Genomic DNA, 13,986 nt, shown 5'->3' on the forward strand with positions numbered 1-13,986 from the left:
TGAAACATGGATGCAATTCAAACGTTTTTGTTTCTCAAAATAATTGTCACGTAGTTAATCATAAAATTCTGAATTAAAATGATAAATAATCTCAAAGTTAAAAGTCAACTAATGCAAAATCACCAGCCTTATCGGCTAAAATGAGCGCATGAAACTCATAGCCTATAGGCCAATGCAGCAGTAGGCCTATAACCTCCGTTGTGCTTTCACATTAAGGATTGGTGATTATTGAGGGGGAGATTATTAGAAAGATTTATCAACTAGCTTACTGTGAGGATCTATAGCTTTAATATATTACATTTGCAATGGATGGGGAAAAAATACAACACTTTCCTTCATTTCCATGCAGCAGACCAGGTACTTATTTCCATGAGTGTTCAGGTGCGTGTGCTCCCTCAACATTATCAGGACAGAGAAACCAGACTCATGCTTATTGCTCACATGGAGCACTCCAAACAATGAACAATAAAAAAATTGACAAATCTCGTAAATGATGCTTATGAAATAAACCAAAGCTTGTTTCTCACAAGTGTAGCAGGTTGTGAACTCTCCAAATAACGTTTCCACTCTGAGAATGAGAACGGTAAATGACTGTAATTAATACATGCATTAACAGAAATGTATGTAAACAAATTACGCCGATTAACAGTACATTTACTACTGGTGACATACAGTACCAGTCAAAAGTTTGGACACGCCTACTCATTCAAGGGTTTTTCTTTATTTTGGCTTTTTTCTACATTGTAGAATAATACTGAAGACATCAAAACTATGAAATAACACATGGAATCATGTAGTAAAAAAGTGTTAAACAAAATAAATATATTTGAGATTTGAGATTCTTCAAAAGTAGCCACCCTTTACCTTGATTACAGCTTTGCACACTTGTCACCTGGAATGAATTTCAATTAACAGGTGTGCCTTGTTAATTTGTGGAATTTCTTCCCTTCTTAATGCATTTGAGCCAATCGGTTGTGTTGTGACAAGGTAGGGTTGGTATGTAGAAGATAGCCCTATTTGGCAAAAGAACAGCTCAAATCAACAAAGAGAAACGACAGTCCATCATTACTTTAAGACATGAAGGTCAGTCAATCTGGAAAATGTCAAGATCTTTGAAAGTTTCTTCAAGTGCAGTCGCAAAAACCATCAAGCGCCATGATGAAACTGGCTCTCATGAGGACCGCCACAGGAATGGAAGACCCAGAGTTACCTCTGCTGCAGAGGATCAGTACATTGGAGTTACCAGCCCAAATAAATGCTTCACAGAGTTCAAGTAACAGACACATCTCAACATCAACTGTTCAGAGGAGACTGCATAAATCAGGCCTTCATGGTCTAATTGCTGCAAAGAAACCACTACTAAAGGTCACCAATAAGAAGAGACTTGCTTGGGCCAAGAAACACAAGCAATGGACATTAGACCAGTGAAAATCTGTCCTTTTGGCCTGAAGAGTACAAATGTGAGATTTTTGGTTCCAACCGCCATGTCTTTGTGAGACGCGGAGTAGGTGAACGGATTTTCTCTGCGTGTGTAGTTCCCACCGTGAAGCATGGAGGAGGTGGTGTGGGGGTGCTTTGCTGGTGACACTGTTAGTGATTTATTTAGAATTCAAGGCACACTTAACCAGCATGGCTACCACAGTACTCTGCAGCATTCACCATCCCATCGGGTTTTCGCTTAGTGGGACTATCATTTGTTTCTCAACAGGACAATGACCCAACACTCCTCCATGCTGTGTAAGGGCTATTTGACCAATAAGGAGAGTGATGGGGTGCGACATCAGATGACCTGGCCTCCACAATCACCCAACCTCAACCCAATTGAGATGGTTTGTGATGATTTAGACCGCAGAGTGAAGGAAAGCAGCCAACAAGTGTTCAGCATATGTGTGAACTCCTTCAAGACTGTTGGACAAGCATTTCAGGTGAAGCTGGTTGAGAGAATGCCAAGAGTATGCAAAGCTGTCATCAAAGCAAAGGGTGGCTACTTTGAAGAATCTAAAATATACTTTGTTTTGTTTTCTTACAATATGATTCCATGTGTGTTATTTCATAGTTTTGATGTCATCACTATTATTCTACAATGTAGAAAGTAGTGAAAATGAAGAAAAACCCTTGAAATGAGTAGGTGTGTCAACTTTTCACTGGTACTGTATGTGTGTATGTATGGTATGGGATGGATGGATGGATGGATGGATGGATGGAGTCAGAATTTTACATACACCTTAGCCAAATACATTTAAACTCAGTTTTTTAACAAATTCTTGACGTTTAATCTTAGTACACATTCCCTGTCTTAGCTCAGTTAGGATCACCACTTTATTTTAAGAATGTGAAATGTCAGAATAATAGTAGAGAGAATGATTTATTTCAGCTTTTATTTCTTTCATCACATTCCCAGTGGGTCAGAAGTTTACATACACTCAATTAGTATTTGGTAGCATTGCCTTTAAATTGTTTAACTTGGGTCCAACGTTTCGGGTAGCCTTCCACAAGCTTCCCACAATAAGTTGGGTGAATATTGGCCCATTCCTCCTGACAGAGCTGGTGTAACTGAGTCAGGTTTGTAGGCCTCCATGCTCGCACACACTTTTTCAGTTCTGCCCACAAATGTTCTATAGGCTTGAGGTCAGGGCTTTGTGATGGCCACTCCAATACCTTGACTTTGTTGTCCTTAAGCCATTTTGCCACAACTTTGGAAGTGTGCTTTGGGTAATTGTCAATTTGGAAGACCCATTTGTGACCAAGCTTTAACTTCCTGACTGATGTCTTGAGATGTTGCTTCAATATATCCACATAATTTTCCTACCTCATGATGCTATCTATTTTGTGAGGTGCACCAGTCCCTCCTGCAGCAAAGCACCCCCACAGTGCCACCACCGTGCTTCAAGGGTTGGGATGGTGTTCTTCGGCTGGAAGCATCCCCCTTTTTCCTCCAAACTTAACAATGGTTATTATGGCCAAACAGTTCTATTTTTGTTTCATCAGACCAAAGGACATTTCTCCAAAAGTATGATCTTTGTCCCCATATGCAGTTGTAAACCGTAGTCTAGCTTTTTTATGGCAGTTTTGGAGCAGTGGCTTCTTCCTTGCTGAGCGGCCTTTCAGGTTATGTCGATATAGGACTTGTTTTACTGTGGATATAGATACTTTTGTACCTGTTTCCTCCAGCATCTTCACAAGGTCCTTTGCTGTTGTTCTGGGATTGATTTGCACGTTAATCTCCAGGAGACAGAACGCTTCTCCTTCCTGAGCGGTATGACGGCTGCGTGGTCCCATCCCTATGCTTGCGTACTGTTGTTTGTACAGATGAATGTGGTACCTTCAGGCGTTTGGAAATTGCTCCCAAGGTTGAACCAGACTTGTGGAGGTCTACAAATTTTTTTCCTGAGGTCTTGGCTGATTTCTTTAGATTTTCCCATGATGTCAAGCAAAGAGGCACTGAGTTTGAAGGTAGGCCTTGAAATACATCCACAGGTACACCTCTAATTGACTCAAATGATGTCAATAGCCTATCAGAAGCTTCTAAAGTCATGACATCATTTTCTGGAATTTTCCAAGCTGTTTGAAGGCACAGTCAACTTAGTGTATGTAAACTTCTGACCCACTGGAATTGTGATACAGTGAATTATAAGTGAAATAATCTGTCTGTAAACAATTGTTTGGAAAAATGACTTGTGTCATTCACAAAGTAGATGTCCTAACCGACTTGCCAAAACTATAGTTTGTTAACAAGACATTTGTGGTGTGGTTGAAAAACGAGTTTTAATGACTCCAACCTTAGTGTATGTTTGAAAATGCAATTTTATTGGCTGCTTCATTACATGAGTTGTATGTTCTGTTAAGATGTATTATCATAATCTACATGTGATTTCTGTCATTCTGAGCATTGGAATAGAAACACACACACACACACACCACACACACACACACACACACACACACACACACACACACACACACACACACACACACACACACACACACACACATACTCAGGGCATAACTATGATAGACAGACACCATGGCCTCCAGGCATGTTATAAAACAGTGAGATCAATGCCAGCAGCACATACAGATTGTAGGTTTTGTACTATAAGTGTCGGACTCTGGGTAGTACTCAATAGCTCAGTATGTGTGCTTAGCTGCAGCTTTGTAAGGCCTGTCAGACCTTTAGAGGCTGGACAGCAGCACATTTACTCAGACGATCAATGGAGAACATGCATTAGGGCTGTCCTTTGAAAAGCCTGTTCAGATCTTAAGGACCCTTCATTCTCTGCGCTGCTCTCATCCTGTCTGCAGCACAATATAGCAGGAAATGCTGAATCGATATTTGTGAAATCTCCTTGGCAGAACGAGTTGAACAAGGCTCACTCTCCCAAATACCACACCTGACCACAAGAATATTAATCCAATACACCAGCTGACTGCTTTAACAAACTAACAAGCAAACAATACACACTCTCTAACCAACCAACAGACACACAACACAACACCTCTCTGTTTTCTGCACTCACATACAAGAGAACAGTACAAAAAAAAAAGAAATGCATGAAATGTATGCATTCACTACTGTAAGTTGCTCTGGATAAGAGCGTCTGCTAAATGACTAAAATGTAAATGTAAATGTAACATGTCTAGAAGGCCAGCATCCCGCAATCGCCTCTTCACTGTTGACGTTGAGACTGGTGTTTTGCGGGTACTATTTAATGGACTTGTGAGGCGTCTATTTCGCAAACTAGACACTCTAATGTACTTGTCCTTTTGCTCAGTTGTGCACCGGGGCCTCCCATTCCTCTTTTTATTCTGGTTAGAGACTATTTGCGCTGTTCTGTGAAGGGAGTAGTACAAGCGTTGTACGAGATCTTCAGTTTCTTGGCAATTTCTCGCATGGAATAGCCTTCATTTCTCAGAACAAGAATAGACTGACCAGTTTCAGAAGAAAGATCTTTGTTTCTGGCCATTTTGAGCCTGTAATCGAACCCACAAATGCTGATGCTCCAGATACTCAACTAGTCTAAAGATGGACAGTTTTATTGCTTCATTAATAGGCACAACAGTTTGCAGCTGTGCTAACATAATTGCAAAAGGGTTTTCTAATGATCAATTAGCCTTTTAAAATGATAAACTTGGATTAGCTAACACAACGTGCCATTGGAACACAGGAGTGATGGTTGTTGATAATGGGCCTCTGTACGCCTATGTAGATATTCCATTAAAAATCTGCCATTTCCAGCTACAATAGTCATTTACAATATTAACATTGTCTACACTGTATTTCTGATCAATTTGATGTTATTTTAATCGAACAAAAATGTGCTTTTCTTTAAAAAACAGTGACCCCCAAACTTTTGAACAGTAGAGTTTATTGCAATTCGATGTTCCAAACATATTGCTCACCATATGTCTTCTGCAGAGGGACAAGAGAGAGCCATGAGAAAATTATTATTTTTACCTTTATTTAACTAGGCTAGCCAGTTAAGAACAAATTCTAATTTTCACTGACGGCCTAGGAACAGTGGGTTAACTGCCTCTCAGGGGCAGAACGACAGATTTTTACCTTGTCAGCTGGGGGGTTCGATCTTGCAACCTTTCGGTTACTAATCCAACGCTCTAACCACTAGGCTACCTGCCGCCTGATCAGAATGGAAATAAAAGTGCTCAAATCAAATTCTGACCAACCGGCTCAATTCGGTCTTATGTAGCAAAAATTGAAATGGTGTTTTTTACATTGGATAAAAGTAGAGACTCAGGGCTAGAAAATTGTATATCATACAATAAAGTTCAGGAACAATGGAAAGTCATTTTGCTTTGAAAGTTGATAAACTTGTACCCCACCCCCACTTTTGAGAAATTGACCTTTGAATGTTTTGGTACCTACTGGAGAGCTCTAATTTGTCTACACCCATTCAGCATCGATCACACCCTCTTAAGCTTTAGCCCCACCCATCTCTTTAAGGGTTCTGTCCGAACAACCGCAATCAAGCACCCAAGCTAACGTTGGCTAGCTACTTCCAGACACAAATGAGAGAACAGCTCACTGACCATTTTACTCGCCTTAGCAGAGCTGGTTAGGCTTTTTTTTAAAATTATATATATTTTTTACTGCATTTTCTCCTCAATTTTCGTGATATCCAATTGGTAGTTACGGTCTTGTCCCATCGCTGCACCTGCCGTACGGACTCGGGAGAGGCGAAGGTCAAGAGCCGAGCATCCTCCGAAACACGATCCCGCCAAGCCTCACTGCTTCTTGAAACAATGCTCGCTTAACCTGGAAGCCAGCCGCACCAATGTGTCGGAGGAAACGCCATAAACCTGGAGACCGTGTCAGCATGCATTGCGCCCGGCCCTCCACAGGAGTCGCTAGAGCGCGATGGGACAAGGACAACCTGGCCAGCCAAACCCTCCCCTAATCCGGATGACGCTGGGCCAATTGTACACCGCCTCATTGGTCTCCCGGTCCGGTCGCAGCCAGCCGCAACACAGCCTGGGATCGAACCAACGTCTATAGTGGTTAGGCTGTTTTTATGTTATCCAAAGCCTTGGTGACTGCAACTGTGCTGCTGGCAACAATTGACGTTTTTTTGCCAACGGCCATATTCAACTGGTGTTGAGCATTTGTAAATTTGTCAGTTATTCTGGGTTCTTTACCAGCTACGTCTATCAACAGCTGTCATGTCACAGTGACATCATGAACATTCTATTGAAATGGATACTTGCATAGTGGAGTATTTAGTTAAGACATGTAGCTAGCGAGCTAAACAATGAACCATAATGCAGGTACTGACCAACCAGGTTCAATGTTAGCTAGCTAACATTAGGATATAAATAGCAAAGCAAATGGCTCTGAGATAAGAATATTACTACACAGATCATACACGTAACGTTAGCTAGCAAGCCAGCTAACGTTAGCTAGCTAGCTAACAGTATACTTTTAACTTGAAATGAAAACGACTTTTTGACTATATTAGAAATGTGTAATATCTGAAAATGTAGGTAGCTTTCTTAAGGCAAGCCTAAATAAGTTCAGTGGTACAACTGTGCTTAACAAGTCGCATAATAAGTTGCATGGACTCACTCTGTGTGCAATAATAGTGTTTAACATGATTTTTTTGAATGACTACCTCATCTCTAAATCCCACACATACAGTTATCTGTAAGTTCCTTCAGTCGAGCAATGAATTTCAAACACAGATTCACCACAACGATCAGGGAGGTTTTCCAATGCCTAGCAATGAAGGGCACCTATTGGTAGATGGGTAATAAAGCAGACATTGAATATTAATTTGATGGTGAAGTTATTCATTACACTTTGGAGGATGTATCAATACATCCAGTCACTACAAAGATACAGGCGTCCTTCCTAACTCAGTTGCTGGAGAGGAAGGAAACCGCTCAGGGATTTCACCTTGAGGTCAATGGTGACTTTAAAACAGTTACAGAGTTTAATGGCTGTGATAGGAGAAAACTGAGGATGGATCAACAACATTGTAGTTACTCCACAATATTTACATTACATTTACATTTAAGTCATTTAGCAGACGCTCTTATCCAGAGCGACTTACAAATTGGTGCATTCACCTTATGATATCCACAATACTGACCTAAATGACGGAGTGAAAAGAAGGAAGTCTGTACAGAATACAAATGTTCCAAAACATGAATCCTGTTTGCGATAAGGTACTAAAGTAAAACTGCAAAAAGTGAACTTAATGACCTGAATGCAAAGCGTTATGTTTGGGGTAAACACAACACATCACTGATTACCGCGCTTCATATTTTCAAGTATGGTGGTGGCTGCATCATGTTATGGGTATGCTTATAAACGTCAAGGACTAGGGAGTTTTTGGGGGGATTAAAATAAATGGAATAGTGCTAAGCACAGGCAGATTCCTAGAGGAAAACTGGGTTCAGTCTGCTTTCCAACAGACACTGGGAGATGAATTCACCTTTCATCAGGACAATAACCTAAAACACAAGGCCACATCTACACTGTAGGTGCTTACCAAGACGACATTGAATGTTCCTGAGTGACCTAGTTACAGTTTTGACTTAAATTGGCTTGAAAATGTATGGCAAGACTTAAAAATGGCTTTCTAGCAATGATCAACAACCAACTTGACAGAGCTTGAAGAATAAGTAAAAAAAAGATATATGAATGTGCCAATATTGTACAATGCAGGTGTGCAAAGCTCTTAGAGACTTACCCAGAAAGACTTACGGCTGTAATCGCTGCAAAAGGTGATTCTAACATGTATTGACTCGGGTGGGAATACCTATGTAAATGAATAATTTCTGTTTTTCATTTTCAATACATTTGCAAACATTTAAAAAACAAACATGTTTTCCCTTTGTCATTATGGTGTAGATGGGTGAGAAAATGTGGAATAAGTCAAGGGATATGAATACTTTCTGAAGGTACTGTATGTATTAATCACATAATTCACATGTCATGTGAAGGGAACAAATTAACCTGAACTTGAAACACCATGGTTGAATTTCAAATTCCAAGAATCTAAACGGCCAATCATTATCAATTCATATTTTGCAGCACTCCCTGAACTGGCTGAATTGAAATGGAATTAACCCAACCTTGGCGGGCGCTCTGCGCTCTCTCTGCTCTGTGAGGTGTGGAGGAGGTCTCTATAGCTGTGGATGACTGACAGCAGTCAGCATCACATGTAGTGGAAGTGTTGAGGCTTTATCAGCAACACAACTAAAGGTGTCAGTCACCTGCAGGAGATTAAAGACACTCTGCCCTCCTTGATTGACACATGAAAATGCTGTCTCTCCCTCTCTTCATTCTATCTCTCTCTCTCCATCTATTTTTCATTTTTTTCCTATCGCTACCGGTCATCTTTCATTCTGACTTTTTTTTCTCTGTCCCGTGTGTGTGTGTGTGTTTGTGATGTTCTCATGTCTTATTGAGTGTTTGTATAAGTGAGTGAGTGATTGAAGGAGTGTATGGGAGTGAGTAATAGAGATGGAAAATGTGTTAAAGAGAAAGGAGGAGGAAATGAAAGAGAGTGAGTTGGGGCTGTCTCATTGGCAGTGGCTTTAATTGCAGTGACTAAGTGCTCTCAGAAAGCCGTGCTAATGTGATCAGAGAATGGATCGATCCCACTGCTGTGCCCTTTGTTTTTGGGAGCACCTGTAAACATGCTGCAGCTGTATGCCTGTGTCTCTCTGTCTGTCTGCTGTCGTGTCTTTGGCTATGCCGGATTAAGTGATATGATTAAGTGCTATTCTATAAAATCCTTTCTCTGTAATTAATATTATTGATTGAGCTAATCTATCAAATCCTTTCTCTGTAATTAATATTATTGATTGAGCTAATCATGTAAATGTAATTAACTAGAAAGTCGGGGCACCACGAAAGAGTGTTTATAGAGCTGTTATCTTCCGAATAAACTCTTAAAGACCTAGTAATATTTTACATCAACAGCAGTCAATATTAATCGTCACCTTATTTCAGTCTCATCTGAAAGTTGTAAATTCTTGGTTATCTTCACAAACCCTGGCTAACAAGTTGAATCAGCAATACAAACTTTATTTAGGTATTTAGTAAATAAATAATTAAACCAATCACACAGAATTACATATACACAGAATGCAAATTATGTCATACAGAAAACGGCCCTGGTGGACGGAGCCGACATGGCGGCTGGTTACACAAAGGAAAGGGGGTTGGGTTTGAGTGAAAGTGCGGGAAGACTGAGGAACAAAGGGAGAAGCTATGCTATCGTAAATACAGTATCTTATGCATTCTTAATTACCGGCCATTTGGAAAAGGAAAATGCAACAAATATTTACTCTGAGCTGCGCTTCGGTAGGTTGGTCGTAGATGCTGGCCGTGTTGGCCAACAGAGATCTTCCTGTCCTCGGAAGAATGTCTCTGGTGGTAAATTGGATACGCTGTAGTATATCGTTGTGTGTTAGACTGGATCTGTCGTACGTCCGTTCCTAGCCCGCGTTTAAAGTGGCCGCTCCTAACTCAACGGCTAGGAGGTATCACTTCTGTAGTGAATAAGAGTTCAAAGTTCATACCATTCGCAACCAAAGCTCACGCTGAGGTTGGCTTAGTTCTGTAGTTGACATGTTAGTCCTTTTAACGTGGAACCGTCGTCCTCACGTCCTCGGAACAGCTTATTATCTGAATCCTACTGACATCGGACCCGTCGCCCTAATGTACCCGGAACAGCTTATTATCTGAATCCTACTGACATCGGACCGTCGCCCTAATGTACCCGGAACAGCTTATTATCTGAATCCTTCTGACATCGGACCGTCGCCCTAATGTACCCGGAACAGCTTATTATCTGAATCCTACTGACATCGGACCGTCGCCCTAATGTACCCGGAACAGCTTATTATCTGAATCCTTCTGACATCGGACCGTCGCCCTAATGTACCCGGAACAGCTTATTATCTGAATCCTACTGACATCGGACCGTCGCCCTAATGTACCCGGAACAGCTTATTATCTGAATCCTACTGACATCGGACCGTCGCCCTAATGTACCCGGAACAGCTTATTATCTGAATCCTACTGACATCGGACCGTCGCCCTAATGTACCCGGAACAGCTTATTTTCTGAGTCCTTTTAACGCAGAGGCTGCAGGCCTCGCGTACTCGGGAACCGCAGGTTACATTTTCGTCAAGGGCTTATATAGTGGAGGGAGAGAAGGGTGTGTTTCATAGTTTATAACCGATGTCTCTTCACAGGGGCGGGCCACTGATTGAGCAGAGCTCTAACCTTATGAAAACCCAATTCTCTCATTTGGAAGCTAAAATTACAGTTAATCTTTTCACAAATAGTTTCATATTTAAACATTTAAATTGCACAACAATTCCATGTGAATCTGATAACTAGAATGTGTAGACTTTCCCAGATACAGTTTATGTCGTCCTGTCATTAATAAGAATGTCTCAGATGACAACTGAACTGACATCATATTCATTAAGTACCAACGCATATTTTCAACTGGTTGGATTACCGAAATATGGTTCCTTTCCCCCCAACTTTTGATGTTCCCCGACTCTCTATGTTTAACAAAGGCTTTTCAAGAGTCCTTCAGTAGAGTCAAGAGAGAAAAGGGAGAAAGGTATTTATGGGGGGTCATAAACGTTACCCACAGGCCAACGTCATGACACTGCTTCGCGTGGGGACTTGACTCAGTGTTCCCTTAGTCACTTATCACCGCCACAGCCCGTCATCTCCTCAGCCCAGCCGCCTGGTATTCCCTCTCGCTCTGTCTGTCTGTCTGTCTGCCTGCTGTCTCCCTTTCTGCCTGCTGTCTGTCTGTCTGCCTGCCTGCTGTCTGTCTGTCTCCCTCCCTGCCTGTTGTCTGTCTGTCTGTCTGTCTCCCTGCCTGCTGTCTGCCTCTCTGTTTACTGTCTGCCTGCTGTCTCCCTGCCTGTTGTCTGCCTGCCTGCTTGCGGTCTGCCTACGTACCTGCGGTCTGTCTGTCTGTCTCTGTCTGTTTGCCTGCTGTCTCCCTGCCTGCTGTCTGTCTGTTGTCTGTCTGTCTGTCTCTGCCTGCCTACCATCCCTGCTGTCTGCCTGCCTGTCTGCTGTCTGTCTGCCTACATGTTTGTCTGTCTGCCTGCCTAGCTGGGCAAGTGGAGTCTTTACTCCTTGTCTGTCCCCAATTCCACAACATCTCCCCATTCCAACCACCTGGTATTTGTAACTTCTCTCTGTCTCCCACCTGGACCTGTTTCTTACTATCCATCTCTCTCCGTCCTTCATTCCTGATACTGCTACCCATTCATCACTCCTGGTGCCTGGTAATTGACAATTCCAAATTCTCTCGTTCTCTTTCCCCTCCTTTCTCTCGTTACCCCTCTATTTTAATATATACAGTACATTACCTCTCCCTATCCCACCCAAAATTGAATGACAATGTGTTTTCTTCAGCCCACTTCTATAGCTAGTAGGACTGGGAATAACCAGGGACCTCACGATACGGTATTATCACGATACTTAGGTGCCGATATGTATTGTGATTCTCACGATTAGATTGATTGCGATTAGATTTTATTACGATGTGATGTTCCAAACATATTGCTCACTCTACACTGAGTGTAGAAAACATTAAGAACACCTGCTCTTTCCATGACTGACTGACCAGGTGAATCCAGGTGAAAGCTATGATCCCTTATTGATGTCTCTTGTTAAATCCACTTCAATCAGTGTAGATGAACAGGAGGAGACTTTTAAGCCTTGAGACAATTGAGACATGGATTGTGTGTCATTCAGAGGGTGAATGGGCAAGACAAAAAAGTTAAGTGCCTTTGAACGGAGTATAGTAGTAGATGCCAGGAGCACTGGTTTGTGTCAAGAACTGCAACGCTGCTGGGTTTTTCATGCTCAACAGATTCCCATGTGCATCAAAAATGGTCCAACACCCAAAGGACATCCAGCCAACTTAACACAACTGTGGGAAGCATTGGAGTCAACATGGGCCAGCATCCCTGTGGAACACTTTCAACACCTTGTAGAGTCCATGTCCCGACGAATTGAGGCTATTCTGAGGGTAAACGGCGGTGCAACTCAATATTAGGAAGGTGTTCCTAATGTCTGGTATACTCTGTGTATGTCTGCTACAGAGAGGCGAGAGACCATGAGAAAATGTGTTTTTATCACTCATGGAAATAAAAGTGCTGTAAACATGTTGCCTCACTATTTAAAAATAAGATGGAGGACAAGCAATAGGATGAAGGATACCAGCGTTTCGGCGCAGGTCCAGCCAATTAGCGCAACCTAGCAAATGTATTATTTTTTTGGTTGAATTATTTTTATTTTTATTTAATTTTTTTTACAATTCGGTACTTGAAGTCAAAGTATCGATATAATATTGTCCAAAATAATATTGTGATATCTAGCTGTATTGTTGTCCCCCATCACTACTCTCCTCTTCATTTCTGCTTCTATCTTTCAAACCACAAACTATCTACTAGTAAAGTGTTGTAATCTTCCATCCTTCTCTCTCTTGTCCTCTCCCTGTCATGCCTTCTCCGCTTTTATCTCTTATTCATACGTCTGCGGCATCAAATGAGCTACGTTACAAATGTTTCAATGTTTAAATGACAATGGCCCATTTGCTTAATCACAGCATAAATGTCCTTTACTCAAGATTTGTAAATGTAAATTGCATGTAACACGAGGAACTGTAATTACCATGATCAAAACCAAAGATGGTATCCGTGCCCTTTGCCCCCCATCTCCCTCGGCCCTCTCTCCCACCTCCTCCATCCCGCTCCCCCCGTCCCTAAGTCTCTGGCTTTCCTAAGCCCAGGCGGGTCTGGCATAAATGGCCTGTGAAATTAATAGTAATTGCATGTGTCCCTCTCCTTCCTGAAATAACTGAGGTATTTGCATCAGCACCCAACACCGGCTCAATCAAACGGAAAGGGTTTCAGCTCTATTGCAAAAGTGGGTGTGTGCAGTGTGTGACTGTAGTTTAATGCTAGCTATATGAGGAGTACCCCATGTCCATGGTATAAAACTAACATAACATATTCAATGATTAATCCTAACCCTGTCTGACTCCCTGCAGTCCCTATAGACTACACAGCAGGCATTAAGATGCTGTACGTGTTTGTGGATATCCAGATGGACAACGCACACTTTCTGGACACGGTCAAGTTCAACTTCCCCCCTGGACACTCTCTGGCACTTGTCAGCACTATCCAGTTTGTGGCTGCACTGAAGGTGTGTGTGTGTGTGTGTGTGTGTGTGTGTGTGTGTGTGTGTGTGTGGTGTGTGTGTGTGTGTGTGTGTGTGTGTGTGTGTGTGTGTGTGTGTGTGTGTGTGTGTGTGCCTCTTTGTGGGGACTGCTTGTGTCTCTGTGTACATGTATATAAGCCTACATGATTACTGTATACAGTTGAAGTCGGAAGTTTACATACACCTTAGCCAAATACATTTAAACTCAGTTTTTCACAATTCCTGACATTTAATCCTAGTAAAAAATCCCTGT

The 13,986-nt window shown here is 41.8% G+C and overlaps 1 protein-coding gene across 1 annotated transcript in view; it reads left to right on the plus strand.

The window, feature by feature from the left end:
- The window catches only part of LOC106612930 (2-(3-amino-3-carboxypropyl)histidine synthase subunit 1), a 177,337-nt gene that overhangs the window by 36,817 nt on the left and 126,534 nt on the right, over positions 1-13,986 (plus strand). Inside the window, 1 exon segment of the mRNA XM_082956329.1 lies at positions 13,564-13,718. Coding sequence (XP_082812455.1) covers positions 13,564-13,718 — 155 coding nt within the window.

This window comes from Salmo salar, chromosome 09 (assembly GCF_965601325.2).
Source record: "Salmo salar chromosome 09, fSalSal1, whole genome shotgun sequence".
NCBI lineage: Eukaryota > Metazoa > Chordata > Actinopteri > Salmoniformes > Salmonidae > Salmo > Salmo salar.